This window comes from Antechinus flavipes, chromosome 1 (genome assembly GCF_016432865.1).
Source record: "Antechinus flavipes isolate AdamAnt ecotype Samford, QLD, Australia chromosome 1, AdamAnt_v2, whole genome shotgun sequence".
NCBI classification, from domain to species: domain Eukaryota; kingdom Metazoa; phylum Chordata; class Mammalia; order Dasyuromorphia; family Dasyuridae; genus Antechinus; species Antechinus flavipes.
In genome coordinates, this window is record NC_067398.1 from 215,137,089 (window position 1) to 215,159,740 (window position 22,652).

A 22,652-nucleotide genomic window follows, 5' to 3' on the forward strand; every position below is an offset into this window, starting at 1 on the left:
GTTCAAAATACATTAAAGTTCATACTATGAAATGATTAGAAGGGAAGCTAGTTTTGTAGCTAGGAGGAGGGGTGAATTCTTAATCAGACAGAAGCAATTAGCAACATTTAATTACATGGAACGGACAGGCTTTTTTACACAGAAAAATTAATATATGCAGGGCAAGAAGGAATCAATGGGGAAAAATGTATCAAATAGCTCTCATATAAGATTGATGTCCAAGATAAATAGACAACTTATAAAAATACAAGTTGTGCAATGGATAGAGTGTTGGGTTTGGAGTCAGGAAGACTCATCTTTCTCAGCACTTAATAGCTGTGTGACTTTGGGCTAGCCACTTGACATATGTTTGCCTTACTTGCCAAAACTTCTTCTAAATGGGGATTATATAACAGTTTTGTTGTTATTGTATTAAATTGTTCTCTTAATATGCTTTACATCATTTAATGCAAATTCTCCTAGGTTTGTCTGAAACTTTTCCTTTCATAATTTTTTATGGTGCAGTAATATTCTTTTTTTACATTTATATTTCATAATCTGTTTAACTATTCCACACTAGGTGGGGCATCCTCTTAGTTGTCATTTTTTTTGCCACTACAAAAAGAGCTGCTATTAATATTTTTGCATATATAGCTCCTTTTTCTGTCTTTGTTTGTAGGGTATACATCTAGTAAATTGGATGGATCAAAGGGGATGCATAATTTAATGATTTTAAGGGTTTAGTTTTAAAGCTTTCAAGTGTTTTCTAGAATGGCTAGACCAATCCATAGCTCCTATAACAGTGTATTAATGGGTCTCATTTTCCTGCTATCTTTCCAGTATTCCTCCTTTTCCTTTATTTTCTTTTTCTTGCCAATCTGAATGCCATAAATGCCTTTTTACTTGCAGATTTTTAAGGCAAGATAAGATATATAAAGTACATTAATAAGTCTTTGTAGTTTAGTCCATTAATTGAGTTAAGTTTGAGGTTTCTATTCATGGCCCTTTCTTTTGTTGAGAAAAAAAAATATTCTGACTCCTGTAGTTACTTGGCTATTTTGATGTTTTAGAGATAGGGTTCTACAATTTTGTTGACTTCTTTTGCCTTTTTTCTTTTCTTTTAGGTAATTTTGGTGCTTCTTTCCAGTGTCAGCCAATACACCATGACCACATCTGTAATGAAGACGGTGAAAAGGTGAGGTCTCTGCTTGGATGAAATGTGTAATGTCCTTTCTTGTTTCTATTTTATTCATATATATATATATATATATATATAAAACTAGGTGATGAGCATCTACTTAAGAGATAAAAATGAAGGGATGAGGAAGGAATTATTGGCATGCTTATTTAGCCCATTTCCTATTTGTCATCTATTTCAGAAAAGTCTGATTTTAATTCCTAAGGTATGAATAGAGTTCCTTCTGTGTCCTAATAATTGTTGCCTTCCATCTCTGTGTCATGTTATATAATGTCCTAAGGGAACTTCCTTAGAATTAGTTTGAGTTAGGATTATTTTTCATACTAATAATATTTGCTTTCCTTCCCAGTATTGAAAATTGTTTATGAAATCTGTTATTACATAATTTTGGAACTCTACAGGATTTAATTTTCTTTATTGTGAAGTCACACATTAACAAGTACAAACACTTCTATGTATAAAGAAAAACAGAAAAAAGTTTAGTATACAAACTATGACCTATTAGGTACAGGGGGGAGAGAGAGAGAGAGAGAGTGTATGTGTGTGTGTGTGTATGTGTGTGTGACTTTAAAAAACTTTCCTGATTCTCTATACTCCCTTCTGAACTTCATGTCATTATCATTATCCATCTACTCATTCCAAAGCACTTCTACTGGATAAAAAGCTTTACATGTAATAAATATGTAGTCATGCAAAATAATTTTATAGACCTTGTCCAAAAATTTACCTCCAGTCCATTTCTTCTCACTCAATAGGTAGAAAGCAAGATTCATTATCAATACTCTGGAGTCATGATTGGTAATTTCACTGACTAGATTTCTTTATTCTAAGTTCTTTTCTTTTTTACAATGTTGTCATGACTCTGAATCAGTTCATATAAGTCTTCCCAGCTTTTTCCAAACCCCCCTTTTATCATTTCTTAAATAATTTGTTAAGCTATCCTCAAATTAATGGAAATATTATTTCCACATCATTCCACTACCAAAAGAGCTGCTACAAATGTTTTACTACATGTGGAAGGAAGGATGAAAGGAAAAGAAGAAAAAAAGGAAGAAGGAAATAAACAAGCATTTATTAAGTGCTCATCCTATGTGCAAAGCTTTTTACAATTATTATCTCATTTGTTCTTTGCAACAACTGTGGGAGATAGGTACTATTAATTATCCCCATTTTACAGTTGAGGAATCTGAGGGAGAAGTTAATTGACTTGCCCAGATACTTACACAGATAGTAAGTATCTGAACAGGATTTGAACTAAAGACTTGATTCCAGGTCCAGTTCTATATTCATTGTACTATCTAACTGCCTCTGTCTTTGATTTCTAGGTATATATGCCTGATAGTATTGTGAGTGAATCAAAAAGTAGACATATTTTAGTGGAATAGTTAAACATTATTATTTTCTTGAACAGTTAGACTGATTCACAGTCCTACCAATAGTGTATTGATATACTTGTTCTCCCACAGTTCCTATAGCAATTGACATTTACTTTTCTTTTGGTTCTCTTTTTAATCTGATGGATGTGATGTAGAACCTCAGAATTGATTTAATATGTATTTTTTATTACTAGTGATTTAAAGCATATTTTCATGTAATAAGAATTAACATTTACACAGTATATTAAAAGTTGCAAAGTGCTTTGCATGTCTGTATTATCTTATTTGATCTGATATATGTGAGTTTTGATTTTGTTTCGGTTTTCAAATTTATATAATCAAAATTGTCTATTTTCTCTCTTGTGACCTATATCCCTTGTTTAATCAAAAAATTGTTCTTTATAATTATTCAAGGGCAGCTAAGTGGTGTAGTTGATAAGAGTGCCAAGCCTGGAGTCAGAAAGACTTATCTTCCTGAGTTAAAATGTGACTCTGGCTGTGTGACCCTGAGCAAGTCCCTTAACCTTGTTTGCTTCAGTTTTCTTAACTGGAAAATGAACTCAAGAAGGAAAAGGCAAACTGCTTCAGTATCTTTGCTAAAACAAAACCAAACAAACCCAAATGGGGTTGCAAAAAGTCAGACACAAGTGAAAAAAATCTGAACAAAAATAGTTGTTGAAAGATATGTCTTTCTTTTATCGTCTCATTTGTTTATGAGGAGAAAGTATCTTTTATATTTAGATCATGTGTTCATCCAGTATTTAACGTGATATATAGTATGAGCTATTAGTTTAAACCTAATTTCTGCCATACTGTTTTCCAGATTTTCTAGCAGTTTTAAATCAACTATTGTTTCCAATGCTGATAGTTTAGTTGTTAGTGTTTATTGAACATTATATTATTATGACTGATTGCTTTTGGATCTTATTTACCTAATATATTAGTTAACTTTTCTATTTTTTAAAATTGATATGAAATAGTTTTGGTAATTACTGCTTTGTAGTATAATTAGGCATTTGGTAGGTACTGCAGGACCTCATTTGATCCTCTTTTTTCCCCTTCATTTCCTTTGATATTCTTGAGGTTTTTTTGCTCTTCTAGATGACTTTTGTTATTATTTTGCCTAGTTACATAAAATAACACACTGGAAATTGGATTGGTATAGTATTAAATCTATATATTAATTTAGGAAGTATTATCATTTTTATTATGTTAATCTATCTCAGCCTGTTTTTAAATTGGTTTCCTTGTGTATTTTTTATTCATTTCCTTGTGTATTATAAATATAATATAGTTATTTTGAATGCAATTTATTTTTCTTTCTCTTCCTTTTATATTTGTTTTGTAATATACAGAAAGTTAGATGATTTTTGTGAGTTTATTTTAAATCCTGCTGCTTTGCTGAAGTTTTTGGTTAATTTTTTTTAACCTTCATTTCTTTGCTGGCATTATTGCTATAACTAATATTCCAAGAACAATATCAAATAACATTGGTGACAGTGGACATCCTTGCTTTACCCCTCGATCTTGTTTTTCAATTTTTGGCATATAAAAAATTATTTTAGATATTCTTTGTTTTAAATAGATACTGTTTTCCATATTAATGAAAAGTCCATTTATTTATATGTTTTTAACATAAAGGATGTTATATTTTGTCAAAAGTTTTTTTCTGAATCTGTTGGAAATGATATTCTGATTTTTTTTTTTTTTTTTTTGCTATTATGGTCCCTAAAAGTTTCCTAATGTTGAATCAACTCTTTATTCTGAACATAATCTTAAATGGTCATAATATATAATCTTTTAAATATATTTCCAAAGTCTCTTTGCTCAAATTTTCATGTTTCATATGTTTCAATTTTATTTAATCAATTAAATTTAATCAGTTTTAATTAGGAAATATTGATCTATTGTTTTCTCTCTTTGCTTTCTCTCACTCTGGTTTAGATTTTGGGATTATATCAGAATTTGGTAGGATTCCTTACTTCTCTGTCTTTAGTTCCTTTTCCTTTGAACATTTTATTGAATTATCCATTTGATCTTGGAGAAGAGGGAGTTTCTTTGGGTACATTATTTGATTTCTTTTTTCTGAGATTGGGTTGTTTTAATTCTCTGTTTCTTGTATTCATCTGGGTTATTTTATATTTTTGAAATTATTAATCCATTTTATTGTTAGCCGTTTTCTTGGGTAAAATAGATTCAAATAATTTTTTAAATTTCCTTTTTAATCAGGGAATGTGATGATTTGGTTTCTTCTTTTAAAAGTCAAATTAGTTGGGGCAGCTAGATGGTGCAATGGATAGAGCACCACCGGTGAAGTCAGGAAGGACCTGAGTTCTAATGTGACTTCAGACACTTAACACTTACTAGTTGTGTGACCCTAAGGGCACTACCTCACCAAACAAAAAAATTTTAAATTATCTAAAAGTTTGTTTATTTTCTTAATTTTAAAAAAGTAGCTCAGTTTTATTCTATAATTTGTTGATTTTTTTTCTTTCAGTTTTGTTTATTTAATTTCAGAATTTCCATTTGTGTGTTGAGTTAGGGCTTTTCAATTTTTGCTTTTATATTTTTTTTCAAGTTGTATGATCACTTTATTGCTTTTTTCCCCTATTTTATGTTGATGAAGATGTTTGCTCTCATTGCATCTTAGAAGTTTTGGCTATATTGTTTCATTGATGATATTTTCTTTGAAAGGTTTTTTTTTTTTTTTTGGCAAGGCAAATGGGGTTAAGTGACTTGCCCACAAGGTCACACAGCTAGGAAGTGTTAAGTGTCTGAGATCAAATTTGAACTCTGGTCCTCGGGAGTTCAGAGCTGATGCTCTATTCACTAGAGACTATCACCTAGCTGCCCCACATGCACACTTTAAAATTCTCATTTAGTAATGCCTGTGTTAATATAATTAACTTTCAGAAATGTTATATAAATTCTAAATTTCTTTTTTTTAATCTTTCTCTTTAAATTTTCTAGGTCTTAATGAGACATAGCTTTGCAATTTATTTCTCTTAGAAGTTTGATTATCTTTCATTTTAGGAAGTGAGATGTTAGGTATCATTTGATACATCTATATTAAGTATTGATATTATAATTTTATCAATTATTTCATTATCAGTACATTAAGCATAATGCATTTCCCTGCTTTTCTCTTCATCATTTTAAAAATTTACTTTCTCTGAAATCATTATGATTATTCCTGCCTTTTTTTTCTTGAGGCATAATAATTTCTTCATCTCATCTTTGCTCTTTATGAATCGTTGTTTCAAGTGAATTTTTTTTGTAAATGATTTTTTTTTCTGTTTTCTACTCTGTTCTACCATTCTTTTTTAAATAAGTTATTTCATCTAATTTATATTCACTGTTATGATGTTGGTTTTCAATCAGTTAGTAAACATTTATTAAACATCTACTACTATGTGCTAGGCAGTATATGTTAAGTGCTGGGGATACAAAGAGGCAGAAAACTGTTCCTGACCTCAAGGAGCTCACAATTTGATGAGCCAACAAATACATAGCAACAAATGCTGTATAGGATAAATAGGAGGTAAACAATTGAGAAAAGGCACTAGAATTTAAAAGGATTGAGAAAGGCTGTAGAAGATGGGATTTTTCTTTTTTTTTAGAGCTTTTTATTTACAAAACATGCATGGGTAACTTTTCATCATGGACAATTGCAAAACCTTTTATTTCAAAATTTTCCCTCCTTTCCCCCACCCCCTCCCCCAGATGGCAGGTAGGCCAATACATGTTAAATATGTTAAGTCCAATATATGTATACATATTTATACAGTTATCTTGCTGCACAAGAAAAATCAGATCAAAGAAAGAAGAAAAAAAGAGAGAAAACAAAATGCAAGCAAATAACAAGAGAGAGAGAGAGAGTGCAAGAATGCTATATTGTATTACACACTGTTCTCATGGTTCTGTCTCTGGGTATAGATGGCTCTCTTCTTCACTGAACAAATGGAACTGGTTTGAATCATCTCATTGTTGAAGAGAGCCACATCCTTATAGTATCGTTGTTGAAGTATATAATGATCTGCTGGTTCTACTCTTTTCACTGAGCATCAGTTCATATAAGTCTCTCAAGGCCTTTCTGAAATCATCCTGCTGGTCCTTTCTTACTGAACAATAATATTCCATAACATTCATATACCACAATTTATTCAGTCATTCTCCAACTAATGGGCATCCATTTACTTTCCAGTTTCTGGCCACTACAAAAGAGGGCTACCACAGACACTTTTGCATATACAGGTCCCTTTCCCTTCTTTAAGATCTCTTTGGAATAGAAGCCCAGCAATAACATCGCTGGGTCAAAGAGTACACACAGTTTGATAACTTTCTGGGCATAATTCTAAATTGCTCTCCAGAATGGTTGGATCCATTCATAGTTCCACCAACAATGTATTAGTGTGCCAGTTTTCCCACATCCCCTCAACATTTATCATTATCTTTTCCTGTCATTTTAGCCAATCTGACAGGGTGTAGTAGTATCTCAGAGTTGTCTTAATTTGCATTTCTCTGATCAATAGTGATTTGGAACATCTTTTCATATGACTACAAATAGTTTCAATTTCTTCATCTGAAAATTGTTTGTTCCTTTCCTTTGACCATCTATCAACTGGAGAATGGCTTGAACTCTTATCAATTTAAGTAATTCTCTATATATTTTAGAAATGAGGGCTTTATTAGAACGTTAGAATGTAAAAATGTTTTCCCAGTTTATTGCTTCTCTTCTAATCTTGTCTGCATTAGTCTTGTTTTGTATAAAAACTTTTCAATTTAATATAATCAAAATTATCTATTTTGTGGTCAATAGTGATCTCTAGTTCTTCTTTGGTCACAAATTCCTTCCTCCTCCACAGGTCTGAGAGGTAAACTATCCTATGTTCTTCTAATTTGTTTATAATATCATGATCTAGAGATCATGAACCCATTAGAAGATGGGATATTAATTGTGACTTAGAGGAAGCCAAGGAGGTCAGTAAGAAGAACAGAGCTGTGAAATGTAATGTCTTGTTGGTGGAACATCCAGATTCGAAGGGTATGTGTTAGGAAGTAAGACTAGAAAGGTGGGAGGGGATTAGGTTAGGAAGGGCTTTGAATGCCAAATGGGGCATGTTGTGTCTTAGCTAGAAGCAATGGGAAGCCACTGGAGTATTGAATAGAGGGTTGACCTACTTTAGTGACTAAAAAGAGGATAGAATGGAATGGGGAGAGACTTGAAGCAGGCTGATCCACTAGTAGGCTGTTGCAAAAGTCCAGGATGAGATAATGAAATAAAGCTTGCTCCAAAGGGGTAGGAGGGTCAGAGGGCAGAAGGGTGCATATAAGAAACATGTTGCAAGGGTGAAATCGACATGGTGAAGGAGAGTAAGGAATCCAGGATGATTTCTAGGTTGTGAGCCTAAGGAACTGGAGAATTGTATTGATCTCTACAGTAGCAGAAAAGGTAGGAAATGGGGAGGATTTGGGGGGAAGAGAATGAGTTCTATTTTGGGCATAATGAATTTAAGATACTGTGTTTTTCTATCCATCATATCTCTCTTATTATAATTTTTCCTTTTTGAAAGAAGAAAAAGATAACTGTAGTAGTAATCTGTTACTGAATTGGTCTGATTTCATTCCACTGGCAGTCCTCTTTATTCAGCTCAGAACCTGATCACTCATTTTTTACATTTATATTTTATTTCCTTCCTTTTTAGCTCTCTTCAGAATATAACTTCTTGATTGTCTTAGAGCCTAGGAGGGGAACAAATAAGCAAAAAGAATTAGAACCAAGGAGAGAGAAAGCTGTTCATCCCACTTGAACTTCACAAAAAGATGGTCTACTCCCAAAGTCTGTTACAAGTCCATGTTTGAGATTTTTTTTAATTATCACAGTATTTTATCTCATCTACCTGTTGTAATTTATAGAAATACACATGTAAAGTGACTGACATTGAATTTGATGTTCATTTGTTTGTTTTATGGTTTTGACAGATTTAATTGTGTACCACTTTAATTTTCAATTAATGCATATACTGCTTGTTTAATAATATTTAGCATCATTAGTTTGCCAAATAATGGCAAAAATATGGAAGTTAGCATGTTTATTAAGATAGTATTGTATTGTTTTTGAACTGGAAACTCATGTGGGTCACTTGATTTTATAAGTGGACTCAGAATAAAAATGAGAATATAATTATCATTTTGAAATTTAAAAAAGAGTTGGGGTATTAAAATTTAATATGTAGTAAGATCAGGGCTGAGGAGACCAGATTTGTTGGATCAGGTTAAAAAAAACCATATAAACTGACTGTGGAGTATAGCTGTTAAAATATCATTTTATAAATTTCCTTTTCAAGAGTTGATCAGGTGAGATGGGGCTTTAATTAGAAAGGGGAACCTGATAGCAAGTTAGTTAAAAAAGGGTTCTTAACAATTCATCTGTACTGTAAAAAAGGCTGAAGTTAGATCTCCTTCAACAGAATGAGATAAACTCCCCTGTGGGTGAAATTACTCCCAGGGTTGAAGAGAGAAGCAAAACATGTGGGCAAGGCCGAGAGTAAGTGTATCGTCACAAAGAGAAATTTCAAGTGAGTTAGGAGTTTTTTTTTTTTTTTTTTTTTTTTTTTTCTGGTAAGATACCATGTCCTTCCAAGGAATAAGAGAAATTTAGGTAAACAATATAAGTTACTTTGAACTTGACTGGCATATCAGTTAGAAAAGATTAATAGCTTTATTGACCTTCTTAAAAACTCAGCTTTTGAACTTGCACAAGAATTACAGAGGGGAAAAATAGAGTTTATTTCACTTGGCAAATCTGCTTGCAAAAGTTAGAAAGAGAGTTGTTTTGGTGTGTATGAGTTGCCAAGACAAGCTTATGATTCCTTTGTATTGCTATCATTTAGTAGAAAGGGAAAGTGCCTACTGATTTTGTAGGGCATATGAATGCTGAATTAAGGAGACCCCTAAAGAGATGAAGCAGTAAACCTAGAGGGAGCAGATGAACAAGTGGGTAATGACTTGAGATATAACTGATAGAAAAAACAATGTCCTATTATCATTTATTTATATTCATCTCCCTATGGTTTCAGAAAATCCATGGACAATGGTTCACTGCATGGAGTGTGAGCACAAAACTGCTTGAGAGCACTAACCTTGAGAAGAATCAATCTCAGATCTAGAGCATCTTAGCACCCTTTTGTATATGGACTACATACAAGCCCATAACAAGAGAGTTACACTGATAGTGTTGATTCTAAATACAAACATTTGTTGTAAGATGGCACTGAAGGGGAAAAAATCACTGACAAAGACAAAGAAGACAGAAGTCATAACAGTCCTAAGCAGAATCACCACAAAATAAAATATTTTATCTTGTGTCACAACTGGTCTAGAGCAACACATGAGTGAGAAATATACCTGAAATAGGACTGCAGAATTGGCATGTAAGAAACTTAATTCTAAAAAATTAATATTATTTGGAAATAAAGATGAGGTCAAAGAGGGAGTTCATCTCAGACCCCCAAAATAGCAAGAACAAACTTGTCAGTCCGATCACAGCAGTTTTAGATAAAAAAATGACCATCATGATACAACCAGAGAAGAATTAGTTATTTTTTGTTTAAAAATGTGAACTAGATGCCATAAATAGGACAAATGCCCTTGAGAGAAAAATTATCACTTCGTTCAGAGCAAGCAGATATCCACTGTTGAGAAACCCCAAGCTTTTTTTTTAATCAAAGATTGAAAAGATATAATAAAACTTTAGTGAGCAATTTTAGTATTTAAAGAATATTAGAGACTTGATAACCAGATAAGAAAACTAAAGTGTGAGATCTCAACTGAAGAAAACATTGAAAAATGAGATAGAACAAAGGTCTACATTTAGTTTTAAAAAATCAAGATATTCATATTTTGGATTTAAAGAAATATATACTAAAAAGAGTTATCAGATTGTTATAAAAGAACTGTTTGAAAGATAACTTATACTCTGAAAAGAGAACCAAAGTAGAAATCTAGCTGTCTTCCTAGTTAGCCTAGAGAGCTTCTAAGAAAGTTATTACTTCAAATAAAGTAGATGATGCATATAGATACCCATTAATTAGTGCTGAGTAGGTTCCCAGTTTAATCAAAGGGAAAGGGATGAATCCAGAAGCAGAACTTTTTTCCCCTAGCACCTTAACTGTAAAGCTCCTAGCATGAGGAGACAAGCCTCAGAATTTAGAAATACTTGTAGTGAGCTCATGTCATTGATCAACCCTAGGTATAGATGGAGAAAGGTCAGTATGTCACAAGAATTAGTCATTATTTGTTAGCAGCTAGTATATGCAAGGCACTATGATAAGTGATGCAAAGAAAAGATATATATATATAAAATCCTATTCTTATAGGAGGGATACAATAAGTAAACATATATGCAAACCATATATGCAAACAGTATATGTACAGGATCTGTTGGAATACACAACAAAAAGAAGGCTTTATTACTTTTTTAAAAATTTATTTGAAAAAACAGTAAGAAAAAAAAGAAAAGAAATACAAAAAAAAAAAAAAAAAAAAAGCAAAACAAAAGAGAACATTGTCATGTGCCCATCAGATGATCAGGGAGGATTCAAAATATGTAACAACAAATTACCAGATAAAAAAGTATGTGTGTGTGTCTGTGTGTCTGTGTATGGATGTGTGTATTAGTAGAAGAAATTATATTGATGAATGTCCATTTTAAATTTACTTCCTTGTAAATTGTACTTTTGTTCTCCACTGTGCTCCTTATTTACTTTATTCTTTTCCATCTCTTCATCCCTCCACCCCCAAACAAGCTGCAGTTAAGAAAAGATATATTTATGTATACATATGTAGATATATACATATATACACACACTCACACCCACACATACCCCACATACAAACACATGTCTTTCCATTCCCTGCTGCCTTTTAAAATTCTGCTCCATTACTTGGCATTTTATTATTAAACTTACTGCCACTCAGGGATCCCTCCCTGAACCTCTTCCCTCACTTTCTGCTTCCTCATCCTCCTACTTCCTCCCCTAATTTCTTTATAGATTTTGGAAGATATCCTTCATGGTATTGTCTACTGAAACCATTCCCAATGTAAGTTTTCAGAACTATGAGCCTTCTTCCCCACTCTGTCTCTGTGTCTATTCTTCTTCTTCACCTCATTTATTCATGATTATTTTTACTTTATTTCTGCCAATCTTCCTTTTGAGTTATTCTACTGTTGATGTAAATCTTTTGTTTTTGTGGTTGTTGATCTTAAAAATATACATATATAAAAATAATTTGTCCATGTTTAAACAGGTTGTCCATGTTGAAATCCTTAAAATTGATCTTATATGTTAAATTTTCTGTTAAGTTTGGGTTTCATTGATACAAAGTACTGAAAATCTGCAAGTTCATTGAATGTCTATTTTTTTTTCATTCAAAATTATAAATAATTTTGCTGGATATGATATTTTTGGCCACAGGCCTAGCTCTTTTGCTTGTTGGTAGATACGTCCTGTACAATTCTAATTGTAGCTCCAGCATATTTGAATTATTATTTTTTCTTGTTTCTTGCAAAATTTTCTCTTTGATCTGGGGATTTTCAAGTTTGACAATAATATTCCTGTATGTTTTCCACAAAAGATCTCCGAGGTGGTGATCAGTGTATTTTTTTCTATTTCTGTTTTCTCCTCATGTTCTATTAATTTTCTTGGATTATTTCCTGCATTATTGTGTGAAGGTTCTCTTTTTAGTCAGAACTTTCTGGCAGTCCAATTATTCTTATATTGTCTCTTCTCGTTCTGTTCTCCAGATTTTTTCTCATAGAAGTTTTTCTTATAAGATGTTTCACATTCTGTTCTATTCTCTCATTCTTTATCATCTGTTTTGTTATTTCTTGGTTTCTCATAGCTTCACTGGCTTCCCCTTGCCCAATTCTTATTTTTAAAGCATTATTTTCATCTTTCAGACTCTGTACCGCCTTTTCTAGTTGGTTAACTTTTTTTTTCATAAGTTTCTTGTTTTCCTTGAATGATTTTTCTTTCTCTTTTTAGTTTTTTCCTCAGTATCTCTCATATGATTTTAAATTTTATAAATTCTCTCTGGCCAAGGACCCATTTCCTGTTGCTTTTTGAGATAGAAGCTTTTTTTTCCCTTTTACTAAAGTGTCCTCCTGAAGATGAACTCCAGTCTTTCTTGGGGTTTATATTATTATTTCATTATTATAATGAAACATTCCCATAATATGTTTCAGTGGTGGGGCTCTTTCTTTTTTGCTGGTTCATTGTTTTTAATAAGAGGTATTTGTGTAAGCACTTATAATTGTGGGGTATGGGGGGAGATGATGTCTCAAGTTCCCCACTCTGACCAGTAACCCCAAACCAAGAGCTCCCTAATTCCTGCAGGTGCCCACAGCTGGCAGCCTCCCTATCTTGCTGCTTGTGCACTCACCAGGTGCTGGTTCCTTCTGGCCCAGGACCGTGTCTCAGCAGCACAGCGGAGCCTGGCGTTCCCAGTCTGCCGAGGTTCTCTCTGTCTTCCCAGACTCAAAATAGTCTGAGCAGTCAAAGTCTCTATGGTTCCAGCTGAGGCTCCAACCACACCCAGCTAGTTGAAAGACACTTTCTTGTAGGTGATAGAATTTTAACTGGGACAAAACTAGGAAATGGAGATCAGAAAAGAAAACCAAAGGAATGGGGAATAGCCAGTGAAGAGATTGAATTTATTTGACGAATAACAAACAATGTCACTGGATTATAGAACATTGGGGGGGGGGGGGAGAAAACAGGAGAAAGCAAAAACAAGTCTGGAAGTACAGTAAGGTACCAGGGTAAGAAAGGCTTTGAATGCCACTAGTGTATTTTATATTTAGTTGTAGAGGTGACAGGAAGTAACTAGAATTTATTCAGTAAGGTAGAGGAGGGGTGACATGGTCAGACTTGTACTTAGAAAGATTACTTTGACAGATGAATGGAGTCTAGAACGGAGTGGGAAGAGATTTGAAGCAAGGAGAATAATCTGCAGACCATTTCATAGACCAGGTTTGTAGCAATAAGGACCTGAGGTGGTGTTGATGTTGGAGAAAAGGAGTGCATAAGAGATGTTACAAAGGTAAAAGAAGGCAACAGATTAGGGAAGGGGGAAAGAGAGGAATGAAGAATTATACACTCTCTGGGAAGATGGTGATGGTCTTTTTTTTTTAATAACAGCTTTTTATTTTCAAAATATATTCAAAGATAGTTTTCAACATTCACCCTTGCAAAAACTTCCAAATATTTCCTTCCCTTCTCCCCACCCCCTCCCTGAATGGCAAGTAATCCAATATATATTAAACATGCAATTCTTCTATACATATTCCCACATTTATCATGCTGCACAAGAAAAATCAGATCAAAAAGGGAAAAGAAATGAGAGGAAAAAAACAAGTAAAAAGCAACTAAAAAGGTGAAAATACTCTGTTGTGATTCACATTCAGTCCCCTTAGTCCTCTCTCTGGAAATAGATGGCTCTGTTCATCACAAGTCTATTGGAATTGGCCTGAATCATCTCCTTGTTGAAAAGAGCCATGCCCGATAGTTGTGTTCTTGACAATAATGGGAAGATTGGGAGGGGGCAGTTTGGAACAGGTAAGATAATGAATTTGGTTTTGGACATGTTGAGTTTAAAATGTCTATTTGTCATGCATTTTGAAATGTCTAATTAGCAATTGAAGATTTGAGCCTAGAGGTTAAAAGAGATGTTATCTCTAGAGAAATAGATTTGGGAATTTGCATAGATAATTTTTTAATATTATTTTATCTTTCCAAATATATGCAAAGATAGGTTTCAACATTCACTTTTGCAAAACCTTGTGTTCCAAATTTTATTTTCCTCTTCCCAAGACAACAAGCAATCCTATATAGGTTAAATATGTTGCATAGATAATTTCATCCAAGCCAATTGATCATTAAATGAAATGGTGTAGAGGAAGGGGGAGGAAATGGGCTAGGGCAGGACCTTGGTGGCTATCCATAGTTAGAAGGCATAACTTTGATGAAGATTCATCCAAGGAAAATGTGGAGTGGTCAGAGCAGAGAAAGAGGCAGAGCAATGTGATTTTAAAAAACAAACACCAAAACCTAGAGAAAAGAGTTTCTAGAGAGAGGAATTCAGCAGTGTCAAAGGCTGCCTAAAAGCTAAGAAGGACGAGAATTAGAAAGAGGTATTTGATTTGTTGATTAGGGGAGAACAGTTTCAATTGGGTAATGAGGTTGAAGACCAGCTTTAGAGGTACCAAGAGACTGAAAAGAATGGAAGTGGAGACACCAATTATAGAAAACTCTTTCAAGGATTTTAGTCACAAAGAGAGATACAGAACAATAGTTAGCAGAACAGTAGACAGATCAAATGAGCATTTTTTGAGGATGGAGGCAATGTGAACATGTTTGTAAATTGTAGGAAAAGCAGCGAGTAGACCGGGAGAGAGTAGAAATGATTAAAGGGATCATTTGGTAGAGAAGACAGAATTGAAAGGGAATATTTGTTCTCAATCTGGATTTGTTTTGGCTGGGAAAAAGTCCATCCCTTCATAGAAGATAGGGATAAAGAAGGAAACAGTGGCAGAACGCATCTGAATTAGAATCCTCCAGACTTTTAATAGGCTAAATTATGATATTCCAAAGAGAAGTGCTTACTAGATATCATTATTACATATAATGCTGCTTTATACTATATATATATGTATATATAGTGTTGCACATATTACCTTTGATTTTCATTATCTCTGTTTTAATCTTGTACTTTTTATTTTTCTTTGAAAGAACATGCTTTGTATTATAGGTATATTATATGTAATATTAGTATGAATTTGATGTACCTTGAAGGCATGTACTATAGTTCCTCCAGGAATTCTTTCAGTTCCCCCTTTTCCCTTTTTAATTTTTCTATTAGATTTATCAAAAAACAGAGAGGGATATTAAAGTCTCCTATCACTATTGTGGTACTGTCAATGTCTCCTTATGGTTCAAATAATATTTCCTTTATAAATATGGATACTAAGTCATTTGGAGTATGTAAACTTATTGTTGATACTGGTTTGTTGTTTTATGGTTCCTTTCAGCATATTATAATTTTCTTGTTTATCCCTCTCTATTTTTTAATTGTTTTTGTTTTGTCATGATTACAACTCTTGCTTTATTGGATTCATCTGATCCATAGTAAATTTTTTCCATCTCCTCAGTTTTTTTTTTGTGTGTGTGTGTGTGTGTATGTGTGTGTATCTTTGTTTTTTAAATATGTTTCTTGTAAACAACAGATTGTAGGGTTTTGTTTTCTTATCCAATCTGTCGCTCTTTTTCGTTTTATTGAATTGTTTAATCCATTCACATTTAAAGTTATGAAAGTTAAATTCATATTTTCTTCCACCTGTTTCTAATATTGAAGGTTTTTTTTAATTCTGATTTGCCTCCTTCTGCTATAAACACAATATCTTTAGTTATCTTAGCTTATTTTTATTTTACATGGCCTTGTCCCCACTACCTTTTTTCCTCATTCCAGATCTCCTCTTCTCTTTTTTTCACTCCTTTCCCTGAGGTTTTGCTTTTGTTTCTTTTTCTTTTCTGCTTTGATCTTATTATGTAATAATTCTTTTCTTCTTCTTCTATATCCCCTTACAAACAGATTCTGTCGCTGCCTTGAGGAGCTTGTCTCTTTTCCATCTGCCTTACTTCTAGCACTATGTCAGTTATCACAAATGTTAGAGAGGTCACTGCCCCATTGTAGGACCCCACCACTTTCCTGATTATGCAGCCCATCACTTTCCCCTGGTTACCTGTTTTCTTCCCTTTTGCCTCAAAATCTCCCTTAGGTTCATGTAATCTCCCACTCTCCCAGAGACCATTTACTCCCAGGGAGTTCTAGTTCTTGCCAAACTCCTCCCTCTCCACCAAACACACAAACCTGTAGACTTTTCAATCACCAAGTTCTCCAGGCCACATCCCTTCTGTATATTTTAAAAGAAATCTCTTACTGGTTAGTCTTTTTGCTGTCATTCTGCAGCAGTTGCTATCCTTGACTGCTGCATTTATTCATTCTTTCTGCATTTATTTTATTTGGGGTATTCAAGAAGCACATATTATCTTTGTTTTCTTCTTTCTAAAATGTTTTGGAAAGACCTCTTTATTCTTGAATGTTCAGCTTTTCTCATTTATGGTTAAATTCAAACCTGCAGGGTGGGTCTCCCAGGTTCTACATCCTTAATTCCATTACTCTTTGGAATGCATTATTACATTTCCTCCTATGCTTTCTGATGGGTGCAGAATAGGCTTAAATTATTCAAAGTTCCTTTTCCATTGAACTTGTAGATCTTTCTCATGATCACATGAAAACTACATTGTTTTTGGATTTAATTGTTCAATTTAACCACTCTGTATCTTGGAGTTTGCAAGTTTGGCTTTTTTTTTTTTTTTTTTTTTTCTGGAGGCAATCTGTGAATTCTTTCCTTTGATATTTCATTTTCTATGTTCAGAAGTTCTCTTCATTATATTGTTAAGGTTTTTACGTCCTGTCATGTTCTTCTGGCAGACTTTGCCTTTCAAGATCATTGTTTTGCTTGTATAATGAACATACTTTCTTTCAATGTTATTGCTTTTTGTTTCTGTTCTTCTAAATTCTTCTTTCTTTCTGTATATTTGCATTACCAATATGTTGTTTTCTCTTTTATTTCTTTAGTTAGACTTGCCATCACAGAGTCCATTTAAAAAAAATTCTGCTTGTTATTTTTGTTATGCAGGCCATACATTCTGCTCTCATAATTTAAATTTCTCTTTTGAACTCCTCAGAAAGTGTTGTAATGCTATTTATCTCCTTACATTTCACAGGGTCTTCTCAAATGTTGGATCATTTTAATTTTATTTTGCAATATTTATTTATAGGTGCCTAATCATTTACTAGATCTGGAGGCCATATTTCCTTATATTGCTAATGTTTTCCTTGCTGATTCATCAGCTTATGTTCAAAATCTTCTGAGTTTCCTTCTTCCTGAGATCTTTGCTAATTTCTTTATTCTCCCCCCCCCCAATTCCCCCTTCCCCCTCCATACACACATACTTTTTTTCCCCCCTGATTCACCTTCTGACTCTGACTGGTGGTTTCCTTGGAGGCAGCCACCTGCCACAATGACTTTGTCATTTCCTGAGCAGACTTCCGCAATCTGGAGCTGGGGTCCCCACTGCACAGAAAGAGAGAAGAGAGTAGGGGTTTGGGGTTAGATTTTTTTTTTTGCAAACTCCTACGGAAATGGCAAGTGCTTGGGTCTGCTAGTGTACCCTCCCTTGTCAGTCATAGTATGAGAGATGAGGGAAGGGTACTTAGTAATCTTAGGGTCCCTGTGTGTCATTTCATGGATTTTTCTTTTTCTTCTTTTGGTCTATTCCATGGAAACAGCTAAAGGTTGTCTTATCTTTGATGTATATATTTTTTTATTTTGGAGAAGTTTGATATCCTAAGGATCAGGAAAAAGGTTTAGTCTTCCATCTCATTGCCCACACAAGACTGGGAATCTCTCCTGATATACCTTGAAGTAATTTTCAAAGAGTGAAACTTTTTCTCCACAGACAAAAAAAATGTTACACCTGAATCAATAACATGTTCCTCAGAGATTGTAGATATTGACACTTTTCTTTTAAAGAATGTAATAATTGGAGTTGATGTTTAAATATCATTCTTTAAGAGCCTGTGAAACAGTTTCATTTTCATTCCGAAGATATAGTTAACTATAATGATTGAAGAGAGAACAACAAAAAAAAGGACTGATTTCTGAGAAAATTCTTTACTTCCTATCTCAGGAAGTAACATCAAAAAGATTCCTTTTTTTTCCTCCATTAAGAAAAAAAAAACTAACCTTAAATATCAGCTAAAATTAGCTCCTCCACACTTTGTGGTTGTCCCCCCTTTCATTCTCAAAGACAATCAATGATATCACATTGAGATATCTTGATTTGCATATGAATTGGATTTAAGGGGCTTAGCTGTGCAAAGGCAAAGTTGCATTTTCACGCTCTGTTCCAGAAATGCTGGAATCCAGTGGCAAAACAGAAGTCAAGATGACTGGCAATAGCTCAGGATGCAGTCAGTTACCTTGGCCTTTCTAAATTAAGATCTTTCTCGTTCCTCGGTTTGTGCAAGGCAATGCCTATTCAATGACTGAGGGCTAATAGGCAAGAATTTAGACTAGACCAGCCTAATTTGCCATCCCCAAAATATTAATCTGTAAGGGTTTTTTTGCTCTGATCAGAAACTTTGAGTATCATAGACTTTATTTCACTAAGTGAAATTTTCATGCCACTCTGTATTTGTAACATACTTAGCTTTTTTTTTTTAGTTTTGTATTATAATTAATTCAAGTACATGATTTAGCTTTTCTATTATAAATGCTTCAGGAGTAGAAATTAGGCCTTATTTATTTATTTTATTATCTCCTACCATAGCTTTCATTTTACATAGAAGACTCTTAATAGCTTAGTGAATGATTGTGGATAAAAATTAAGAACTCAGCTATAACTCCTCCCCTAGTTTTTCCTTACCTGCGTGGCATATATAACAACCATCTCTTCCTTTAAGGGGAATACGATAATAGATTATAGACTTTAGAGTCATACCCTTAACTCAGTCACTTAAAAAAATTTTTTTTATTAATTTGTCCATCTCATATCTAATCCCTCCTTAGAACAAATTTTTGAAAAGCAAAATAAAACCAGGCCTTATAAATAGAAAAACTTATAAATTTGCTGTCTAAGCAAATTCCCACATTTAGCATGTATGGAAAGGTATGTATTTCTGTATTTTAAGAACATCCCCTTTCTATCAGGAGATATGGGAGTTTTTATCTTTATTCTTTTGCTCTTATGGGTTATCCTTGGATGGATCATAGTTTGTTTTTAGTGGTTAATTTTTTTTTTTACTTTGGTTAATATTTCCCGATGACATGTAAAAAAATTTTATCATTTGATTTTTTAAAGAAATTTTGCATTTCAAATTCTTCCTGTTTCCCTCTCATCTTCCTCCTCTGCCTTCTCCTTGAGAAGGAAAGTAATTTGAAATAATGGAGGTCTAACATCTTTCAAAATTGTTTTTCTCTGTAATGTTTTTGTTATATAAATTGTTCTAGTTTTTCTCACTAAGCTCTGTATCATTGAGATCTTTAGTTTCTTCCAAAACTGTCCGTTTCTTTATGGCACAATTTTATCACATTTATATACCATAATTTTTCAATTATCCTCCTTTAATTTCTAATAGGAAGATACTTCCTTAATTTCTAATTTGGGGCTACTATGAAAATAGTTGCTATAAATATTTTTGTACATTTAATTTCTTTTTCTTTAGGTTATTGGCCTAGTGGTGATGTAATACACCAATTATCTTTTTAGGACAGTTTCAAAGTTCTCTTTTCTTCTTTGTAATAACATAATTTTTGGAGTATGTATATTGATATGCATAGCTAGTTTTTTTGATCCTGTCTTATTTGTTATTGTTCAGTCATTTTTAGTCATGTCTGACTCTTTTTGATCTCATTTGAAATTTTCTTTGTAAACATATTAGAATGGTTTGCCATTTTTTTCTCCAGTTCATTAAAAAAAGTTTTTTTTTTTTTTTTCCCCAGCTCATTTTACACATGAGAAAACTGAGGCAAACAAGCTTCAATAATTTACCCAGGGTCACACAGTTAATAAGTGCCTGAGGCCAGATTTAAACTCAAGAAGATGAGTCTTCCTTACTCTAGGTTTGTGCCATAGAGAGTATGTTATTATTTATATTGTCCAAGCAGTCACTCTCTTTTACTGATATTTTCTGTACAAGAACAAAATCTAGAATGTTAAGTTTTCCATCTCTGTTAACTCATGAGATTTGAAGTGAGAATGAATTACTGTATCTTTTGAACAATTCAAACATTTTCTCTTAAAAGGATCACATTTCAAAGGGATTAGCAGCAATTCAGATAGAAGAAGATATTTCTTCTTTTCCTGAAGCACATATGTTTAATCCTACAGCTAAGATCTTAAGATGATGATGGAGAGCACTAGGAAAGTTTTGGTCCTGTATCTGTGTTTCTCACATTAAATCTGCATTTCTTTTGATAGAAAATAGCTTATGGCCCATGGAGCTTCCCCTCTCCCCAAACCAGTTCTGTAATTTAGAATTCAACAGTATGGCTAAGTAGATGACTAAACCTTGTAAATTATTTTGTGTACCATAGTATCATTGGTTTATCTTGATTTCAATAGTTCATAAAAAGCCCATAATACTTTTTAACTGGGCTATGAGGGAGAATCTTTAGTAAAGCCTAATCTTACCCAGTCAGCTCCTGGCATTTCAGGGGGAAAACTTTCTCAGTTTGGCAGCTTCTGAGAAAATCACACTGATGCCCAGAGAGTTGGAAAGCTTAGCAGCAGCTGCGTCTTACTCAACTCCTAGTTTTCAGTTAATGAATTATTTCCTGGACTCTCCTGAGCCTCATTCTTTAATTTATGCTTTCATTCTAGATCGTTTTTTCCCCATTTTCCTCTTTTGTCCTACTTCTTTCTTCTTGCAAAAAAAATAAGCTTTTTATTTTCAAAACATATGCACGGATAATTTTTCAACACTGACCCTTGTATAGCTTTGTGTTTCAGATTTTCCCCTTTCCCCCCATCCCCTCCCCTTGATGGCAAGCAATCTGGTATATGTTATACATGTTAAAATAGATGTTAAATCCATGTGTAAATATATTCTCTTGCTGCACAAGAAAAATCAGATCAAAAAGGCAAGTAAGTGAGTAAGAAAACAAAATGCAAGCGAACAACAACAGAGTGAGAATGTTATGCAATTCTTCTAAAAATATTTCCACACTTATGCTACACAAGAAAAATCAGATCAAAAAGAAAAAAAAGAGGAAAAAAAAGATGAAAATACTGTGTTGTGATTCACATTCAGTTCCCATAGTCCTTTTTCTGGTTCTCTTTGTCACAAGACTATTGGAACTGGCCTGAATCATCTCGTTGTTGAAAAGAGCCATGTCAATCAGAATTAATCCTTGTATAATCTTGCTGTTGTTGTGTACAATGATCTCCTGGTTCTCTTCACTTTACTTAGAATCAATTCATGTAAGTCTTTCCTGACTCTCTAAAATCATCCTCCTAATCATTTCTTATAGAACAATAATATTCCATAACATTCATATACCATAATTTATGCAGCCATTCTCTAACTGATGGGCATGCACTCAGTTTCCAGTTTTCTTGCAAAAAAAATTAACAAGTTTTTACTGGAAATATAAATCATAATCACTATCTTATATTCATCCTATTGATCAAATAAGATAACATACTCAAGAGCACTCTGAAAAACAAAGTACTTACAAAATAAGAGAGTGGTAGTTTTCACCTAGATGTTGAAATTAGTCAGAAATTGTGGTTAATGTCAACATAAATTGAAATTCAATCATGAGCAGTGACATATTTACTCTAAGAATAGTTGTATTAGCTTATGATAAGCCAGTATATCTATTTTATTAAACTCCCTAAGCTAATTTTTCATATCCTGGTATTCCATTAAAATTTGTTTATTATTGGAACTTTTAAAAATGGCAAGCATAATTATTTACATATGCAAATAGAATTATATATAAAATTATGACTCTATTACTTATTGCTTGTTTTCTTTTTTTAAAAAATTACAGAAAGATAATAGGATCCACATGTGCAAAAATGTTTGTAAAAGTTCTTTTTGTAGTGGCAAGGAATTGGAAATTGAAGGGGATGCCCATCAGTTGGAGAATGGCTGAATAAATTATAGAATATTATTGTATTCTAAGAAATGATCAGTAGGCTGATTTCAAAAAGGCCTGGAAAGATATGAACTAATGCTTAGTGGAGTGAGTAAAATTAAAACAATACAACATGGAGATTATGTGATGATCATCTGTAATGAATTTAGCCCTTTTCAACCATGAGGTGATTCAGGCCAATTCCAATAGACTTGGGACGGAGAGAGCCATCTGTAGCTAGAGAGAGAAATATGGGGACTGAATATGGATCACAACACAGTATTTTCACCTTTTTTTCCTATTTGCTTGCTTATTTATTTTTCTCATT

At 33.2% G+C, this 22,652-nt stretch overlaps 1 protein-coding gene across 4 annotated transcripts in view; it reads left to right on the plus strand.

The window, feature by feature from the left end:
- RNF38 (ring finger protein 38) overlaps nt 1-22,652 on the plus strand; it is a 213,994-nt gene that overhangs the window by 93,468 nt on the left and 97,874 nt on the right. For all 4 annotated transcript variants that reach the window (XM_051996138.1, XM_051996147.1, XM_051996157.1 and 1 more), the window contains exon 2: nt 1,104-1,174. In XM_051996138.1, the coding sequence (XP_051852098.1) occupies nt 1,104-1,174 (71 nt within the window). The remainder of the gene's footprint in view (nt 1-1,103; nt 1,175-22,652) is intronic.